The sequence below is a fragment of the Zalophus californianus genome, chromosome 7 (genome assembly GCF_009762305.2).
Source record: "Zalophus californianus isolate mZalCal1 chromosome 7, mZalCal1.pri.v2, whole genome shotgun sequence".
Taxonomy (NCBI): domain Eukaryota; kingdom Metazoa; phylum Chordata; class Mammalia; order Carnivora; family Otariidae; genus Zalophus; species Zalophus californianus.
The window spans coordinates 29,452,205-29,472,741 of NC_045601.1; the positions used below are offsets into that span (position 1 = coordinate 29,452,205).

The following is a 20,537-nucleotide window of genomic DNA, read 5'->3' on the forward strand; positions in this document are numbered from 1 at the left end:
TATATGGTTACAGAGGATAGTTTGATCCTGTAGCATTATAATGTGATGCAGTGTTCTTTAAGTAAGTATAGGTTAGCCTGAGAACAAAACCACCTGTCTTTGTTCTGTGTCCTCTCCCACTCTCTTTTTAACTTACTTGTTTCCTTATTTTTTTCATTTATTACATGAGGCTTCATTTTTTTGTTTGGTATTTTTTTCTTTCTGACATAAATAATACCATATGTTTTTTGAGATGCCTTCAATAGAAATAAAACAGAATATCCCCACATGGCGTGACCTTCTCCATCAAACAGAATCAAACCTTCTTAACTGGCTATTAATCACTATTCATTTTTTTTTTTTTGTATTTTGAGCTCTTAATTTTGTTCATATTTAAGAGTACATTTTCAAGTTATTTTTTTAAGACTATTTATTTATTTGACAGAGAGAGAGAGAGAGAGAGAGAGAGAGCATGAGCGCCAGAGAGCACAAGCGGGTTGGGGAGGGAACAGCAGAGAGAGAAGCAGTCTCCCTGCTGAGCAGGGATCCTGATGCGGAGCTAGATCCCAGGACCCTGGGATCATGACCCAAGCCAAAGGCAGATGCTTAACAGACTGAGCCACCCAGGCTCCCCTCAAGTTATTTTTTTCAAAAAATATCAAGTGAGAAGTATATTATTTGAGACTACATATTTTTAAATATCTCAGTTGTCTTTGAATAAGATAGTTTGCCAGAGTTTTTAATTATTTGTAAACTTTTCCCCTGAGAACATAGTGGAAATTGTTCCTCTTTTGCCTTCTGGTATTTAGTGTTTCGGGAGAGACATTGGACATCAGTCTAACGGTTCTTTTGCATTGGTAGCCTGTTTTGCTCACTCATGTGTTGTAGATTTTCTTTTATTTTCTTTGTGCCTGATGTCCTAGTTCAGATTTGATGGTTAAATATGTGTCTTTCTTTTTGTCCTGAATTAGGTATTTAGGACACTGAGTTTTTGTCCTGAATGGTATTCACTCAAACACTTTACTATTATAGGAAAAGCAAATAAGACATTAGACAATCATAATACTAGGTTATATGAAAATAATTAGATCATGCCACTTTAAGAACTAGTTGCTGTTAAGTTAAGGATAGTATCAGACTCAGATTAATCAGGGGTCATTGTCTGAACCCTGAAAGGCAGGTGTAAAAGTTAGTTAATAGTTAAGTCAGCACAGGCTTGAGTCTCATAATTTACTTTAAATGAAAGACTCATTTGCAAATCAAAGAGAAATAGCAACTAACATAAGGAAGTCTCTGTACATGTTTGTTCTTACTTAGGTTATTACAAATCTGCCTATAACCTGCTATATGCATAAGAGTTCCCATAGCTTTTTATATTTTCTGGTGGAATTAAAACATGGTAAGCCATGGTGAATATATAGAATTTTTATTGATTTGAGAAGAATTGTTTTCAAGTCTCTTCTAGTGAAAATTGATATGTTAAAATTCAAACAGCATCAGCATGGCCTCTTGTAATCAATTTCTGATTTTTGTAAAGCTCCTACATTCCAAACCTGTAACACTAATATTACTCCTTTCTTCTTTTACTCAGTGATCCCAAAAACCCCATTAATGAGAACAAATTTTAACAAATGGATTTTCTGGCAGTTTATAAAATTACAGCTTGCATTTTCACAGAAGCCAACACATCTCTCACAGCAAGTTGAAATAAAATTCAGGCTCTCTCGTTAAGATTATGCCAGTTACAGGATACTTTTGCCTTTCATCTAAATATTTCATTAGTTATTAGGAGTTAAAATATCCTAGGCTGATTGGAAATTTAAATATTGATTCATTTTTCTTCAATGTTAAAAGTTGAAGTTATACTCAGGTTTTCTAAGGGTCTGATAAATTTTTGTCATGTAATTTTCATCAGTAGTAAACTTTAATATGTTTTACAGTACTTTATTCTGAAAATATATTGGAGATGTTCATGATGTTGTTTGCCCTTTAAACTTATTCATAAAGGTATTGATCTGAATCATACAAATTAAAATTTATTCTGAGACCCTTTTGGATTATATAATGATCTGTACTTATTCTACAACATTTTAAGTTGTCTTTGTTGTTAGATTCATATCACTGTGTAGCCCTCTGTAAGTTCACAAGACTGTTACATATTCTATTACTACACACTAGTATAGTATGCCTTTTACATATATGTATGTAAAATATGTCTTTCACATAATATTTGGGGCGGTTGTTTATGGATAAATACATGAGTTCAGTGAAATGTCTTTGATCCAAAGGAAGCACTACAGAATTTTCCATGAATTCATAGTATGCAAACTGGGGTGAATGTGCCCCTATAAAACTCATAAAATAGAACCTGTGACCAATCTCTTCCTGTAGATAATTGCAGGGTGGAGAGGGAACCGATAAACTATAAGCTTTTATAACTTGTCATAAAAGAACCTGTTTTTACTTATCAATAAAGTAGCAATTCAGAGCAGTCCAGTTGAAATTCAAATACAAATGCAAAGTATGTTTTCCTTTAAGATCATTTGTGAGTTGTCCATAATGTAACATTTTTCTTAAGTACGTAGACATGGGTTGTTTCTCCAGATGTTGTAAATTATGAAGTTTTATGTAGGTTTCTCCTGTTAGCATATCCACTGACATTTAGGTGTTTCTTAGACTTTTTTTCCCTAATTTTCTTTTGACTTTATGATTTTTAGAGAATAATGGATTCAGTTTTAGACAATGTTATAATTTCAAGTAACCAGAGAACATGAACAAGTACAGATGTTCAGAGAACTGAGAATATAGGCTTGGATTTCAGAAGAGAGGATGAGTTTGAGGATCTAACTTTGCTGTGCTTGACAGAGCCACACTCTACAGCTGTGAAGTCCAGAAGGAGATGCGGGAGTCAGAAGGCTCAGGTGTAGCTTGTGGAAAGTCCTGTGTATCATCATGGGCATGGAGCAAGCAGATTCTTTACAACAGGCATCCAGAAGCCCCATGCAAGAAAAAGGCACTTACCCAGTCTTTATAATATAAGCTGAATCAGAAACGAGTCTCCTCCAACTCACCTCCCAAATCAATTCTCTACAGAGCTATTTATCCAACGTGCAAATATGGTCACACATTTAAGATCCTATGGTGCACCCCATCTCCTACCAGTTGAAAACTAAGCTATTTAGCATATAATTTGACATCCTTTTACTACCTTTCTAAACTTATTTCCAGCTTTTTCCCAATACTCTGAGCTACTCGCAGTCCCCTAGACACACCTGTGCCTCTCTCATTGGAAAACAGTATTAGAAGAGGGGCAAGGAACACTTGAGTTCAGAAACACATTACCTGGCTCCACATCCTGGTTCGGTTACTTTTGCTCCACATGACTTTAGGCAAGTTTCTTTTGCTCTTTGTGCTTCAGTTTCCTCATCTGTATTTGAGGATAATAATACCTACCTCAAGGATTGTTGTGAGGAATAAATGAGTTAAGATGCATTATATCCCACTCAATATATTTTTGTATACCAGATATTGAATATTATTTCATCACAAGAGATGGCCAGATATTAAAGACGAGAACATATCCCAAGCCTAGTAAGTAAAACTAAGTCCAGAATCAAAGGGAGGACCCCAGGGTCCCAGCTGGGTCAGGGACATCAGGAACAAGGGAATCTTTGCCACAATGGCCTGCCTGTGTCTTGACCAACGTTCTTTGTTTTTCTGTGTTCATTTTTTAAAGTTTGTTTTAGTATGTATTTATTTATCATGTATTGTGACTCGCAAGGAGTTGATGTGGAAGTCTAGTTACACCAGGACAATAGGCCTAAACTGGGACTACGTTAGGCAGCCCTCAGTGTGTAATCACCTTCTTTATCAGTTCCATAAGTCATGACAGCCAGGGTGATCTTTTTTTAAATGTGAGTCATAATGGCTATCCTCCTGCTTAACACTCTTCAATAACTCCTCCTATGTTTAGAATAAAACCCAAGGCCTGTAGGGCCTTGCATGATCTGGTTTCTGCCTACCTCTTCAGCATAGCCTTACGATACTCTCTGCTCTGAGTTTCTCAAACACAGCCAAGCTCTTTCCCATTTACCCATAGGCCTTTGGACATTTGGTCTCTCTGCCAGGAATAGACACAGGCTTTTTGCCTAACAGCCTTTTTCTTTAGATCCCAGTAAATGTCAACTTTTCAAAGGATTTTCCTTTACCACTCTATGTGAAGTAGATACTCCCCCTCTTAATCTTTATTATTGTACCTCATTTTTTCCTTCTTAATATTTATCCCCATTTGTAATTTTTTATTTAGTTGTTCTCTTGTTTATCACCTGTCTTCCTCAATAGGATGTAAGTTCCATGAAAGTAGGGACTACGTCTGTCTTACCATTGCTGGTAGACTGTAATTATATACTGCTTAGATGAATAAATGAAAATATGCTGATACTCTAAGGATAAATGAGAGCAAAGAGCCAGGCCGGACCTGAGGGATGTCCATGTTCAAAAGGTTGGAAGAACAACCTTCACAGAAGACAGATAAAGAGAGAAGAATGTCATAAGGGATCAGGAATAATGGAGCATCTTGGAAGCCTGGAGAGTATGGAAACGGAGTTTTTATTCTATCATAGGTAACAACTTTTGGGAGAATGGAAACTGTGCCCTAGAAAGGAAGCCAGATGGTCATACGAGGAGGTATGATGAACCAGAAGAATTCAGGAAGCCTGTCACAAGAAGAGGATGGAAAATAGAATACAAATTAACTCAGCCTTGTGTGTATGTTGCTGACTTATTTCACAAAAGAAAGTAGCATTTAACCAAAAGGGCTGCCCCAAGATGAACCTATAAAGAGTGCAAAGTAAATGTTTTTCCATGTTCTTCAAAAGTGAAAAATTAAATTTGGGTATTTATGCAATAGTGTTACATTCAAAATAAATATTTCTCAGATGGAAGAAAAGATCCAGCAATATAAACGGGGCAGGAGAAAGATGCAGACTGGATTTTAGCGTTTGGTAAAGGAGTAGGGTAGGGCAGTGGTGGCGAGATCCCTTGCCAAGGGACTTATCTAGTTGGTAAAATGAGGAAGGTTGAAGAAGTCCACTTCTGGGTCTAAAGTTCTATGAATCTTTGTCAGCTGCCCTTACAGTTCGAAAAGAACTAATAAAGCAGAAAATCTAAGCAAGTCTCTGACAGTCACCCCTTGAGCTCTCACTCATCATTGGTCTCATTCATCTCCTTCTCGGGATTCAGTTAGAATACACTTCCTTATATTCCACACATGGCATTTGTACCCACCAAGTCATGTAACAAATGCCCATCACCATCATTGCTGTTGGAAATTTTCTGCCGCTTAAGTGGTGGATACAGCTTAGTTGTCTTCAGCAGATCAAAAACTAAGTCCCTTCCCTATAGGACTAAATCTGTCCACCTTCCCAAGCCCGGGGCATGGTGAAAGGATGCCAAGCAGTAGAAGATGGCATCCAGGCATCTGTGCAAGTTAGCCAACAGGTGGGGTAGGGGGCGTGTGCAATACAGTGGGGGAGAGGCCCTGGCCAGGCTGCCTAGGGTTCCGCTGAAACGTTACCCTCTAATCTTCTTGGTCCACTCTGTTTTTCCTAACACAGAGAGAGGCTCGGTCAGTGACACAAACTGGGGGAACTTGAGGGATAGGCTTAATCGAAACCTGACTCAAGGACAGTTCAAAAGAGCCTAAACATTTTTATTTATTTATTCAAAGATTTTATTCATTTGACAGAGAGAGACACAGCGAGAGAGGGAACACGAGCAGGGGGAGCGGGAGAGGGAGAAGCAGGCTCCCCGCGGAGCAGGGAGCCCGATGCGGGGCTCGATCCCAGGACCCTGGGTCCATGACCTGAACCGAAGGCAGACGCTTAACGACTGAGCCACCCAGGCGCCCCGAGCCTAAACATTTTAAAACAGTACATACAATCGAAAGCATTTGAAAACCAAAGAAATTGAAATCATTTTAGTTTAGACTCTAGGTGAGGTACTTTCTTAATTAACCCAATGAGATATCTAGAAGTATGAACACATGGTTCTCCTAGGACCTTGCTCCAGAGGAGTTGTTTTGGTCATTTTTCCCCTGCACGCAGCAAAAAGAGCAAGTGCTAGAAGAGTGTCTGCTCCCTTACAAACTTAACCTAGGAAGACAGGAGCCACAAGGCGGGAGCTCCCTTTAATGCCATAAAGGGGAAGTGGTGATATGCCCTGCCCAAAACATTTGCTTAGCCCCCTAACCTGTTTCTTTGTAGTACTTACTGCCGTTGTTAAGTGCAGTCTATGTTTCTGTGATATCAGTCAGCCTGTGTGCATTAATAAGTAGATGAATGATGTCAGCATGAAAGCAGAGGAATTCTTTTCTGAATGGTTTAAGTGTTAAAACAATCAGAGGCTGGCTTTCTCACAATCAAATGGAGAGACAGCAATTTCTTTTTTTTTTTTTTAAGATTTTATTTATTTATTTGACAGAGACACAGCGAGAGAGGGAACACAAGCAGGGGGAGTGGGAGAGGGAGAAGCAGGCTTCCCGCGGAGCAGGGAGCCCGATGCGGGGCTCGATCCCAGGACCTGGAATCATGACCTGAGCCGAAGGCAGACGCTTAACGACTGAGCCACCCAGGCGCCCCGAGAGACAGCAATTTCTTAAAAGCTAAAGTAGCTCTTTTAGTGGCTACTTTAGTCGCTGCTAGTACAAATGAAGACGTTGCTAAGACATTTCTCCTAATTTCAAAAAATTTTCTTGTTTGATGGATGAAGTCTAAAACCTGGATTGGATTTTTAATTTTGATAAACTGGTCTCTATGGAAAGTAAATCTGTTTAAGGACCTACATTTCAGACGAGGTCTCATCTCATTTCATGGATGCTAGGGTGTAAGGCTGCAGAGTCTCAGGACTGACTGAAAGTAACACTGGGTGCAAATGCACAGATTTAACACCACATTAGTACCTTGAGTAGGATTGTTACTGTCAGTGCCCTAGTCACAGAGCTCCATAGATTTTAAGTAGTCTGCAACAACCAGATTTTTTCCATAAACCCTGTTACATTTAATTCACAATTTTACAGAATATGAAGCCTTATAACAGAAAAGCATATAAAAAAATAAAGGAATTTATCTCCCCTACTAAAATATATAATCCGTCAAGAGAGGAGTTTGGTGTTTTATTTTTCGGGTTTGGTTTTGGTTTTGTTTGTTTTAGTACCTCTCTCTCCAATGTGGCATTTTATTTTACTTTATTTTATTTTATTTTAATTGAAGTGTACTTGACACACAATGTTAACATTCGTTTCAGGAATACAGCATTGTGATTCAACAACCCTGTAGTTATGCGGTGCTCCCCACAAATGTAGCTGCCGTCTGTTACTATAAACACTATTACAGTAGCATTGACTATATTCCTTGTGTCCTACCTTTTTTCCCCATGATTTATTCATCCCGTAACTGGAAGCCCATACCTCCCACTCCCCCTTCACCCGTTGTGCCCATCTCCCTCCCCTCTGGCAACCACCAGTTTGTTAAAAGAGGGATTTCATATGATCTTGTTCAGCACTACAATCTGAGTACCCTACAGGGTATTGCACATATTATTACTAGCTATTATTAGATTGCTGATCCTCATAATCTCCAAGAATTTGATCAAATTATTATTTAACTTATTAATGCCTTATTGTGAACATTAGTGGGATATTGTGATAAAAGTGTTGAGACATTTCTAATCTCTACGATTTGTAGAGATCTTTAGCGTCAACATATGAGAATGATATGCCAGCAATTACTAAAGAAAAAGTCTCTTTACTTATTTCCTGGAAAACAAGTCTCTTGATAAAGAAGAAGTCTCTTTATCCTGTTTCCAGGATACATTGTTTCCTGGAAAACAAAAACTAGTTCTACCTTGTAAACATTGTGTTTTCATTAATTATTCAAGTTTTGTACTTTTGCTGCAAATAACATTGTAAGTAAGTAAGCTAAGTATCTTAGCTCTGTTCTGCTTCTAGATCATCTTAGGCCAAATCAGCTTCCTCTTCTATAAATGCAGCTCTTAAGATGCTCAAGAGCATCTATTTTATCTTGATCTTCTCTTTTTTAGCTTAAGTATATCCATTTTCTTCTACTTACCTTAATTGATGTTGATTCCATTCTAGCTTGTTCCCATTCTTGGGAAAAGTGGTGTCCAGAACTGGACTTAATATTCTAATTGTAGTGAAAAATGTAGTGGTTATTATTGGTTTCTATAATCTGGATATTGTGTTCGATACTGAACTGTGACCTACCATAACTCCCTGAAGCTTTAAAGATGTGCTGTCAGAACATATTTCCCATTGTTTACAGATCTGTGCCTCAGTATCCTCATCTCTAGAATGGAGTTAATAATAATACCTACCTCATTTAGTGTTATTCTGTTGTTTCAGGCACTGAGTAGTGTCCAGCACATGGTAATCTTTCAGGTATTAGCTTAATATTATTTAACCCTAAATACAGAGTTGTTCATTTATCCTTGTTGAATTTCATCAATTTATTTTTGACTCACTATCCAGCCTGCCAGAATTCCTTTGAATTCTGAATTTTTTTTATGTCTGATAATAGCTCTTTCCCAAACTCTGTAACATTGACAGATTTTATAATGCTGCTTATTGATTGTATTTATTCAAAACATTTAGAAAAATATTGAACAGTGAACAAAATCAAAACAGCAACAATTTCTTTACATGTGGGCAGTTTAAGTTTTTATTTTTGAGTCATTTTGTTTGGGACATATTATTTAAAAGCAATTTCAGTGTTACATTGCATTATGAACTTTAGCAAAGCATTTACTTGCCTGTCTTTTAAAATAAGATTTGGTGATTACTTGAAATTTTCCTTCCAGTCAGTATAAAATTTGATTCTTAAGGAAGCATTAATATAGTCCACAGCAGAAGCCAAAACTTGAGTTGATCGTGCCATAAAACGAACGAAGCAATCATTTAGAAAAGAAAAAATTAAACACTCATCATCTAACAGAATATTATTTTCCACTTTGGGGGAAATTTAATCAAAAGTCATCAAACTAGTGCTCTGTTTTTTCCTGCCTAGATGGACATTTGCATCTGCCACTATTAATATTCCATAGATCCCTTTTTTTTCTTGATAAAATATCCACATTCCTCTTGTGGAATTGATCCTGCTCTTTATCCTGCCGTAATCTCAGGGTCCCCAGAGATCAGTCTTCGGCAGAAACAGCAGGACAGCTTTCAGTAGCACGGACACCTCCTGGTATAACCACACAATTAGGTCCCAGATTGGCTTGATGCATAAAGATTAAGTGAGATAAATTCCTAGAGGAAAGGAAACTTCTTGTTCTGTGTCTTTAATGAAACTTCATAAAGTTTTCATATCACCATATGTCTGCCTGCTATTATATATCTTATGGCAACATGAGCAGACTTCTCTGAGGGCCCTTTCTGGATTCAGAGCTTATTTGCCAAACCTAGAAATAAATTTTTGTTTTGGGAAATGGAGTTGGAGTTAGTAGATGTATATTTGGTTTAGAAAATGTGGTCACATTCATAGTTGTTGGTGTTTTGCAGAAATAGTTTACTACAAAACACCATTTCTCTATGATAACTTGAAGAACATTAGGAGTTGAATGACAGTAATTATACCTATCATTTATTGGGCACTGACTGTTTGCCAGGCACTGTGCAGAGTGTTTTATGTAAGTTCTCTCACTTGAATGTCTTAGAGACACTAAAGGTCTTTAAGCGTCTTCTAGAAACATTTAAATTGAATATGTTAATGAATTATGGTAGATGAAGCAAAAATATAAACTCCCTAAAAGCAGAGTCAGTTAACGTGAATAAACCATTACATACTAGTGTCACTCAGTGGCACAAGGCAGACTCTGGAAATTGGGAGCAGTTCAGGTAATGTTAACATCAATTAGCACTTATGAAAACAGTTGATGTACTGTTTATTAGGAGCCCTGCTATGTACTGTATATTATTTCATCTGATCTTTGTGTCATCACTGTAACTTTTAACAGGATTGAGCAGGGGTAGTCATGAAGGGCAGCTGAGCACTACTGGAAAGGCCGATCAAAATAACAGCTAAAAAGGGTCATGAAGGCCTGGATTTGAGGAAAGGACTAGCCATATAGGACTCTTCCCTCTGAATAAATCTAATATGGAGGTTACCTAAGAAAGCCAATTTAAAAAAATATATATTTTGGAAAATATCCATCTACCCACCAAGAAGTTTTAATCAGATATGATTTGAGGTTAGTGGATAGAGTCTTAGTAGATTTCCTGGAAATAATTCAATTTTAATAGCTGTGCATGAGTTAAAGTCATATAAGTAGCAGAGAGTAATCTGGATGTGAGAAGGGGATCTTGGGGTTTGGTGGGAAGAAAGGGGCCCAGAAGCTGTGGTTTATCGAGTGCACTGGCAGAGTCACCTGTGACCTTGAGAAAGGAAATTACAAACACCTGCTGCACTTCAAACTATGCTACCCACATGCCACAGACAGCTGTTTGAAGAACTGGAGTGAAGGAATGAGAAGGTAATTGTAACTCTTACCCAAGAATGAGGTGATTGGGCTTCATCCCTTCTCCCTTGAGACTTATTGTAAAGCTCATTGTATACGCACAAGTTTCAGCCGATACCTAAGTATGACTGATTCCTCAATTGATGTTTCTGATCTTATTCTTTCCTTTCTCCATTCTGCTAGAAAAATCTTTATAAGAAGTACTTAGGCTTTTAACAATTAATTGTTAACCCAAAGAACCTAAAACCTAACCTAAAAATGAGTACAGCTCAGTAAAGTTACTGTCTTCCCGGGACTTTCATTGGGCCTTTCCACTGTAATTTTCTATCCCTGGTGCTTTCCAGCAAAACCTTGGTAATATACTTATTCCGCTTAGCAGAATGTCTCTCTTATGTCCCACGTGTATTTCTTTCTCTTCCATTATATTTCCACAGTCGAACCTCTCTTGTCCATTTCCATAGCCAGAATCAGGGCTCTCTGCTCTGTCATGGAGAACTGTGGTCTCCTCTGTATTTTTGCTTGAATCTGTTTTATTCATCATAACCAGTTTTACTTTCCATAACCATAATTTCTGTGATGCTCTTTTTTAATCACAGCTTTATTTGGATTTAATTCACATAGCATAAAATTTACCCTGATAGGGGCGCCTGGGTGATTCAGTTGGTTAAGCGCATCTGCCTTCAGCTCAGGTCATGATCCCATGAGGGATCAAGTCCCTCATCGTAGTCAGGCTCTCCCTGCTCAATAAGGAGTTCTGCTTCTCCCTCTCCCTTTGCCCCTCCCCCTGCTCCTTCTCGTTCTCTCTCATTCTCTCTCCAAATAAACTAAAAAAAAAAAAAAAAAAAATTTACCCTGTTAAAGTCTATAATTCAGTGAGTTTTAGTATATTCACAATTTTACAACCATCACCACTCTCTGATTTTAAAGTATATTTGTTACCCAAAAAAGGAATCCCGTACTCATTAGTAATCCCTGCCACCATCGCCTTCTCTCTCTAGCCCCTGGCAAATACTAATCTACTTTCTATCTCTATAGATTTGCCTATTCTTGACATTTTTATATAAATGCAGTCATATCATATGCGATCTTTTGTATCTGGCTTCTTTCACTTAGCATAATGATTTCAAAGTTCGTCCGTGTTGTAGCATGCATAGAATTTCATTCCTTTTTATGGCCGAATGATATTTTGTTACATGGATATACCTCACTTTATCCATTTATCTATTGATGAGCATTTGGGTTGCTTCCATTTTTAGCTATTATGAGTAATACTGTGTAAACATCTGAGTATAGGTCTTTGTGTGGACATGTTTTCGGTTCTCTTGGGCATAAATTTAGTAGTGGAATTGCTGCGTCATATGGTAACTCTCTGTTTAACATTTTGAGGAACTGCCCAAATATCCTCCAAAGTAGGTAAACCATTTTACAATCCCACCAGGCATGTATGAGGGTTTAAATTTCTCCATATCCTCACTAACACTGGTTACTGTCCTTTTTATTATAACCATCTAGTGCGTGGGAAGTAGTATCTAGTGACTCTGATTTGTTTCCTTAGTGACTAAGGATAGAGCATCTTTTGAATTGCTATTTGTGTATCTTCTTTGAAAAATCTATTCAAATCCTTTGCCCATTTCCTAATTGGGCAAATTTTAATTATATTTTACTGTATTATAAATTAGATTTTTTAAATGAATATGTTATGTATGTGTATATATTGGATTGAGAGATTATTATGCCAAATGTAGAAATGAATTGTTGTTTTTACAGATCGAGTTGAAGTTAGCAAATCTATATTTAATTTGGAAAATAGGACCACATTTATAACTGCGGGCATCCTACAGAAATATTTTATTACAAAATCCCTCTATAATAACTCAAAGAACTTTAGGAGTTAAATAGTAATAGTTATGCCTAACGCTTACTGAGTACTTAACTATGTGCCAGGCATATGATGTATAAATATATACATATTATATATATATCAATTGCATAACTATATAAATTATACATAAATATAAATATGTTGTAAATATATTTGTATTACTTATATCTAATTGGGTTTGTCTTTTTATTGACTTGTAAGATTTTTTTATATACTCTGAATACAAGTCTCTTATCAAATATATAATTTGCAGATATTTCTCCGAGTCTATAGGTTGTCTTTTCTCTTCCTTGGTTTTGTCCTTTGAAGCTCAACATTTTTTTAAAAATTTTTATAAAGTCCAGTTTATCTACTCTTTTCTTTTGTCACTCAGTGTTTTGATGTCGTATTTAAGAAACCATTGTCTGATCCAAGGTCACAAAGATTGACTCCAGTTTTCTTATGAGAGTTTTATACATTTAGTTCTACCTTTAGTTCTAGAATCAGTTTTGAGTTAATTTTTGTATATGGTGTGAATTAGGAATGCAACTTTTTTTTTTTTTGCATGTGGTTATCCAGTTTTAGCAGCACCATTTATTGAAAAGACTATTCCTCCCCCATTTAATGGTCTTGGCACCCTTGTCAAAAATCAGTTGACCGTGAATGTAAGGCTTTATATCTGGGCTATTAATTATAGTGCATACAATTCCATATGCCTGTGTTTATATCAGTAATCTACTATTTTAATTACTATACCTTTGTAGTAAATATTAAAATCAGGGCATGTCCTCCAACTTTATTCTTCTTCTAGATTGTTTTGGCAATTCTAGGTTCTGTGTTTCTATATGAATTTTACAATCACCTTCTCAGTTTCTGTAAAATTTTTGATAGGGATTCTGTTGAATCTGTAGATCAGAATTGAATATTTTCATCTTACTCTTTCAATCTAGTAACATGGATCTTTCAATTTATCTAGATATTCTTTAATTTCTTTCAATGATATTTTATGATTTTCAGTATTTTAACTCTTAGACTTTTATTTGAAGTACTTCATTTTTTGATTATATTGCAAATGAATTGGCTTTATATTCGGATTGTTCATTCCTCAGGTATAGCAATATACATGATTTTTTATATTAATATTTATTCTGCAACCTTGTTGAATTTGTTTATTCTAAAAGATGTTTTGGGTTTTTTTTTTTGTAGATACCTTCAGATTATCTATATACAAGATCATGTCATCTACTAATAGAGGTAGTTTTACTTCTTCCTTTCCACCCACATGCCTTTTTATTCCTTGCCTAATTATCCTAGCTAGAATCTCCAATTCAGTGTTGAAGTTGTCTTGTTCCTAATCTTTGGGGGTAAACTTTCAATCTTTGACCACTACGTATGTTTTTAGTAGTTGTGTTTTTTTACATAGCCTGTATCAGGTTGAGGAAGTTCCTTTGTGTTCTTACTTTGTTGAGTGTTTTCTCAGGAAAGGATGTTAGACTGTTAAATGCTTTTGCAGTATCTGTTGAGATAATTGTGTGGGTTTTGTCCTTAACACTTTTAATATGGTCTTTTAGGGGTACCTGGGTGGCTCAGTGTCTTCAGTGTCCGACTCTTCATTTCGGCTCAGGTCATGAAATCAGGGTTATGAGATTGGCCTCGCTCTGGGCATGGAGCCTGCTTAAGATTCTCTCTCTCCCTCTATCCATCCCTCTAAAAAAAAAAAAAAAATATATATATATATATATATATATATATATACACACACACACACACACACACACACACACTTATATGTATGTGTGTGTATATATATATAGTCTTTTACATTGACAGATTTTCATGTTGAACTAACCTGTCATTCCTAGGATAAGTTTCACTTGGTTATGGTGGATAATCCTTTTTACATGTTGCAGATTCTGTTTACAGGTATTTTATTAATGCTTTTACATCAGTATTCATAAGAAATCTTCATCTGTAGTTTGCTTGTCTAGTTTTGGGATCACAGTAATACTGACTTGGTAGAATGATTTGGAAAGTGTTCATTTCTCTTTTATTTTTTGGAAGAATTTGTGAAAGATTGATGTTATTTTGTCTTTAAACATTTGGTACAATTCACCAATGATGCATACTGTGTAGGGGCTTTTCTTTGTGGGAAGTGTTTTGATTGCTAATTCGATCTCTTTACAAGTCTATTTAGATTTTCTTTTTCTTCAGTCAGTTTTGTATCTTTCTAGGAATGTATCTGTTTTATCTAGACTACTTAATTTGTTAGCATACAGTTGATAATAGCACTCCCTTAGGATCCTTTTTATTTCTCTAAGGCCAGTTTTGATATCTCTTCTTTCATACTTGATTTTATTAATTTGAATGTTACCTCCCACCCCATGGTCAGTCTAGATAAAGTTTTGTTAATTTTATTGATCTTTCAAAGAACCACTTTTTAGTTTTATTAATTTTCTTTAATCTTTTTCTATTTGCTATTTCATTTACTTCCATGCTAGTGTTTATCATTTTCTTCCTTCTGCTTACTCTACATTTAGTTTTATTTTTTTAGTTTTAAAGTTTAAAATTAATTATTGATTTGATATCTTTCTTCTCAATAAAAGCATTTACAGCTACAGAATTTCCTCAGATCACTGCTTTTTGTTGCAGTCATACATTTTGGCATATCATGTTTATTTTTTTGTGTATCTTTTCCTAATTTCCCTGGTTGATTTCTTTTTGATCCATTGGTTATTTAGGAGTGTGTTGTTTGATTTCCACACATTTATGAATTTCCCAAAGGTCTTCCTGTAACTGATTTCTGTTTTCATTTCATTGTGCTTAGAGAACATGCTTTCTATGATTTCAGGGTTTTTTAAAGGTTTATTTTATGGCGTAGCATATAGTCTATCCTAGAGAATGTTCTGTGTGCACATCAGAAGGATATGTACTCTGCTTTTGTTGGGTGCAGCATTCTATAGATGTCTGTTAGATCTAGTTGGTTTATAATATTGACCAAGTCTGCTGTTTCCAGGTTGATATTGGGCCTAGTTCTTCTCACTGTTGAAAGTGGGGTATTGTAGTCTCCAAACATTGCTGTGGAACAGTTTCACATTTTAGTTCTACCAGTTTTGCCATAGGTACTTAGAGGCATATGTATTTAGAGGTTGTATTAGGTGCAAACATATTTATACATACTTACGTCTTCCTAATTGACCTTTTTATCATTTAAAATGTTCTTCTTTGTCTCTACTGACAATTTTTTTCTTTAAATTCTCTTTTGCCTGATACTAGAATAGCCACTCCAGCCCCCTTTTGATTTCTGTTTGTGAGGTTTATTTTTTTCATCCTCTATAATTTTTTTTTGTCTTTAAATCTAAAATGTGTCTCTTATAGACAACATACAGTTGGATCATTTTTTTTTCCCCATTCTGGTAATCTGTATTTTCTGTTTGGAGTGTTTAATCTACCTACATTCAAATTAATCAATAATGGGGTAGAATTAAGTCTACAGTGTGGTTTTGTTTTCTTTTTTTTTTTTAAGGGAGAGAGGGCAGGGGAGGGGGAGGAACCAAGGGGGGGGGAGAGAGAGAGAGAGAGAGAGAAAGAGAGAGAGAGAGAGAATCTTAAGCCAGCTCCATGGCCCGCATGGAGCCTGACGCAGAGCTCCATTTCACATATCTCACAACCCTGAGATCATGACCTGAGCCAAAATTAAGAGTTGGACGCTTAACTGAGTCACCCAGGCATCCCCGTTTTGTTTTCTTTATTTTTTTTTTTTAAGATTTTATTTATTTGAGAAAGAACATGGAGGCACAGAGGGAGATGGAGAAGCAGACAAGCAGACTCCCCACTGAGCAGTGAGCCCAGTGGGGCTTAATGCCAGTAGGGCTTGATCCCAGTAACCCAGAATCACAACCTAAGCCAAAGGCAGAAGCTTAACCAACTGAGCCACCCAGGCACCCCCCAGTTTTGTTTTCTTTATGTCTGATGTATCTTTTTGTTGTTTTATTCCTTTATTGCTCACTTTTTCTAGTTAAATTAATATTTTTCACTATACCATTTTAATTCCCTTTTTATTTTTATATACTTTCTTTGAGTTGTTCTCTCAGTAGCTACCCTGAGAATTACAGTTAAACTTTTAACTTAAAACAATCTAGTTTGGATTCACATCAGCTTAATTTCAGTAGTATGTTAAAACCTTGCTGTAATACAGCTCTTTTGCCTTTTGTCTCCTTTATGCTGTTAATGTTATTCAGATTACATCATTATACATCGTAAGTTCATCAACACATTTTTGTAATTATTTCCTTATGAAGTTGTCTTTAAATCAGATGGAGGAGGTACCAAAAAAAAAAATACTGTCTTTCATATTTACCTATGTAGTCATCTTTTCTCCTGCTCTTTATTTCTTCATATAGATTTGAGTTACTGTCAAAATGCCCTTTTGTTTCAAACTGAAGGACTCCCATTAGTTTTTCTTGAACGGCAGATCTGCTAGTTATGATCTCTCTGTTATCATTTATCTGGGAATATGTTAATTTCTCCTTCCTTTTTAAAGGATAGTTTTGCTGCATATTGAATGATAGGTTGAGTCTTCTTTTAGCACAAAATATTGAAAGCCTATTCCTACTAACTTTTGACCTCCAAGATTTCTGATGCAAAGTCTGTTGTTAGTCTTACTGAGAATCCTGTGTGATGTGTTGTTCTTGCTGCTTTCAAGATTCTTGGTCTTTTTCTTTCAGTAGTTTGACTATGCAGTTTCTAGATGTGGATCTTTTTGAGTTTATCCTGTTGGAGTTTGTTTAGCTTTTTGGATGTGCATATTAATGTTTTTCATTAAATTTGGGGGGTTTAGGGGCGCCTGGGTGACTTAGTCGTTAAGCGGCTGCCTTCGGCTCAGGTCATGATCCCAGGGTCCTGGGATTGAGCCCCACATCGGGCTCCCTGCTCCACGGGAAGTCTGTTTCTCCCTCTCCCACTCCCCCTGCTTGTGTTCCCTTACTCGCTGTGCTGTGTCTCTCTCTGTCAAATAAATAAAATCTTAAAAAAAAAAAAATTGGGGGGTTTAGAGCCATTATGTATTCAAATATATTTTTCTCCCCTTTTTCTCTTTTCTCTCCTTCTGGGATTCCCGTTAGTCATATGATAGTACAGTTGGTATCCTATACATCTCTGAGGCTCTGACATTCTTCTTTTTTCTTTCTGTTCCTCAGACTAGGTAATCCCATTTTACTTATCTTAGAAGTTCACTGATTATTTCCTCTACTAGTTCAAATCTCTTCAACACTTCTAGTTAATATTGTACTTTTAAACTCTGGAATTTCTATTTTATTAATAATTTCTGTTTTTTATTGATATTTTCTATTTGCTGTGATATATATATTTATATATATATATATTTAAATCTAGTAAATCTAATGTCTGGGCTTTCTCAGGGGCAATTTCTGTTGGCTTATTTGATTCCTGTGTAGAGTTTTACTGCTGCCTTTTGTGAATCATAATTTTTTGTTGATAACTAGACATTTGAAATGGTATAGTGTGGCACATCTGGAAATTAGATTGTCTACACCTACTCCCCATGGCTTGTCATTTTGTTATTGTTACTGTTAATATTTATTTAGTTGGTGACTTTCCTGGAGTAATTCTATATAAAGTCTGTATTTTTTGTGGTGTTTGACCACTGAGGTGTCTGTTTGGTCAGCTAATGGTTGGACAGAAATTTCCTTAAATGCCTGGAACCAAGTTCTGCAGCCTTTTCTGAGGGATTCCATGTGTGTGTTGGGATTTGTTTTCATTGCTTCAATAGGCAGTTTATAACTTTGCCTTACACTTCACCTTCTGCTTGCACAGTCAAGGTTAACCAGAGATGAAAAATTAGAGCCTTCTCTGGGCATACACACAGTCCTGCACATGCACATGGCCTTCTAGGTTTCCAGGAATGTTGGAGCTTTTCAGAATATCCTATAGACATGTCATTTCCCAATTTTTCCTTTTAATTTTTTGGCCAGTTCCTTATTTGTCCTAATTCATATCATCATCTAAGTTGCCACTGATTGTTTTTGACAGATGCCCTCAGGATACAGTGTTCACACCACTGGCTCTTGAGTCACACCAAATAAAGACAAGCCCAGAGAATGGAACTTCACAGACTTTTTAGGGGCTGCCACATAGGTCATATAGTGGTGCTTCTCTGGATACAAGGCTTTGGAGGCACTCTGAACCCATTCTGCCCTATCTGGTGACTGCTAGCCAGCTAGGTTTTGGTTACCATAGTTGTGAGTCTGTTTTTAAGGCTGCCATAGAAAGTGGCAGGAGGTTAATGGGAATGGGACAGGTTAAAACTCCACAAAACTTGCAGTTTTTGCCAAGATTCAACTGGTTTTTTTGGGAAATACATACTCCTTGGATTGTTGTAGTGCTTTGGCTAATTTTCATACTTCTTAAAAAGTTGAGTTTGACCATTTTTGTCAGTGTTCTTGCCTTTATGGAAGAGCCAAATTTTCTCCCCCATTCCAAAAGTGTTTCTCCTGTACTCATTTGTTCATGTGCTCAAGTTTTCTATTTGCATCTTAAAAATTCTATGTGCCGATGCCTGTTTTTCCATTTGAAATACTGTTTGGGAAGTTTTCTAGCATCTTATATGTGTACATCTCCACACGTAACACATTTTTAGAATTATATAGTAACATAGGGATGTTTTCCATTAAGCTTTTTCAATATCTTTCTGTTATTCTTATCTTCTTCCCCACTAAACCAAATGCTGACATGCATGTACATGAGCTTTCCCTAGAATATTTGGATTGACATTAGAATTGGAAATAGATGAGCGTCAGTGTTTAAGATGAGTAGTGAATTATTGATGTCCGGGTATTAGCAACCTGAAAAGCTTTTCTCTTTACATTTATAAACTGATTACTCAAGTTTCTTTTGCACAGTCTTTCCTTGTTAACTCTGCCTGTAGTCATTTCAATAATTCCCTCCACCCTTGAATATAAACTGTAGTAATCAGATGGGCACACATGTTAATACACATATATAATCTGTCACCTTGGCCCAATTTCAGTTCCCACCTAACTTCCCAGTTCGGTATCCTCAACAAATTGTGACTAAGAAGCTAATATGAAGAAATGCTTTGATGATCTTCTTCATGTGCCTTCTTTAATAATAATACCAAGTTTTTAACACCCTCCTTCCAGCATAATCTTAAGGAAAGTCACAGTGAACCAAGCAGCCTCATATTTACTTGGTTCCATGAAGGCCTCTAACTTCAAAATTAAATATGTAAATTTACAGATTAAAAGCATAGGCTTAGGGGCACCTGGGTGGCTCAGATAGTTAAGCATCTGCCTTCGGCTCAGGTCATGATCCCGGGGTCCTGGGATCAAGTCCCACATCAGGCTCCCTGCTCCTTGGGAGCCTGCTTCTCCCTCTGCTTCTCTCTCTCTCTCCCTCTGTCTCTCATGAATAAATAAATAAAATCTTTAAAAAAAAAAAAAAGCATAGGCTTAGGAGAAAAGCAGACCTGCTAGTATCTAGAATCTTCCAAACTGTGTGATTTAGACAAATAATAATTCTTTTAGTTTATAATTAAAGAAATTAAAGGCATGATAAATACTAAATAGGGTAGTAATTATCAATACATGTGTATGTTTACAAATGCACACACACACACACACACACACACAGAATATGCTTTAGGGCACCTGGATGGCTCAGTCGGTTGGGTGTCCGACCCTTGGTTTTGGCTCAGGTCATGATCTCAGGGTTGTGAGATCAAGCCCTGCTTCAGGCTCCATACTCAGTGGGGAGTCTGCTTGAGATTCTCTCTCCCTCTGCCCCTCCCCCTGCTCGTGTACTTGCTCGCTCTCTCTAAAATAAAAGAATACGCGTATATACACTATGTGCTTAGCACATCCCTGGCATATAGTAAATATTAAAATGGTAGATACATATATTTCTGCATATATCTAGACTAATACACACATACTTATAGCATAACAGATTATTAAATAACAGATGTACATGAATGCTGAAAAAAGACCCAAACTGAGATTTATATACTTATTTTAGAACTTGTAAATTTAAAACCTTGGTTGAATAAAAAACTAAGACATGTAAATGGGGTGTTTTTATGTAAAATATTTCACAAAACAGAGCAGATTAATATAAATGTATTAATTTCTGC

The 20,537-nt window shown here is 36.4% G+C and overlaps 1 protein-coding gene across 18 annotated transcripts in view; it reads left to right on the forward strand.

The window, feature by feature from the left end:
* The window catches only part of AHI1 (Abelson helper integration site 1), a 229,367-nt gene that overhangs the window by 142,139 nt on the left and 66,691 nt on the right, over positions 1–20,537 (forward strand). For 11 of the 18 annotated variants that reach the window (XR_003521334.2, XR_003521333.2, XM_027601494.2 and 8 more), the window contains one exon: positions 13,577–13,624. The exons of 6 other annotated variants lie outside the window; for them this stretch is intronic. Coding sequence is in view for 10 of the 12 variants with exons in the window: in XM_027601494.2 (XP_027457295.1) it covers positions 13,577–13,624 (48 nt within the window). In the remaining 2 variants the exon portion in view is untranslated. Of the gene's footprint in view, positions 1–4,601; positions 5,277–13,576; positions 13,625–20,537 lie in introns of those variants that run through there. One more of the 18 variants, XM_027601503.2, reaches the window with a different exon arrangement.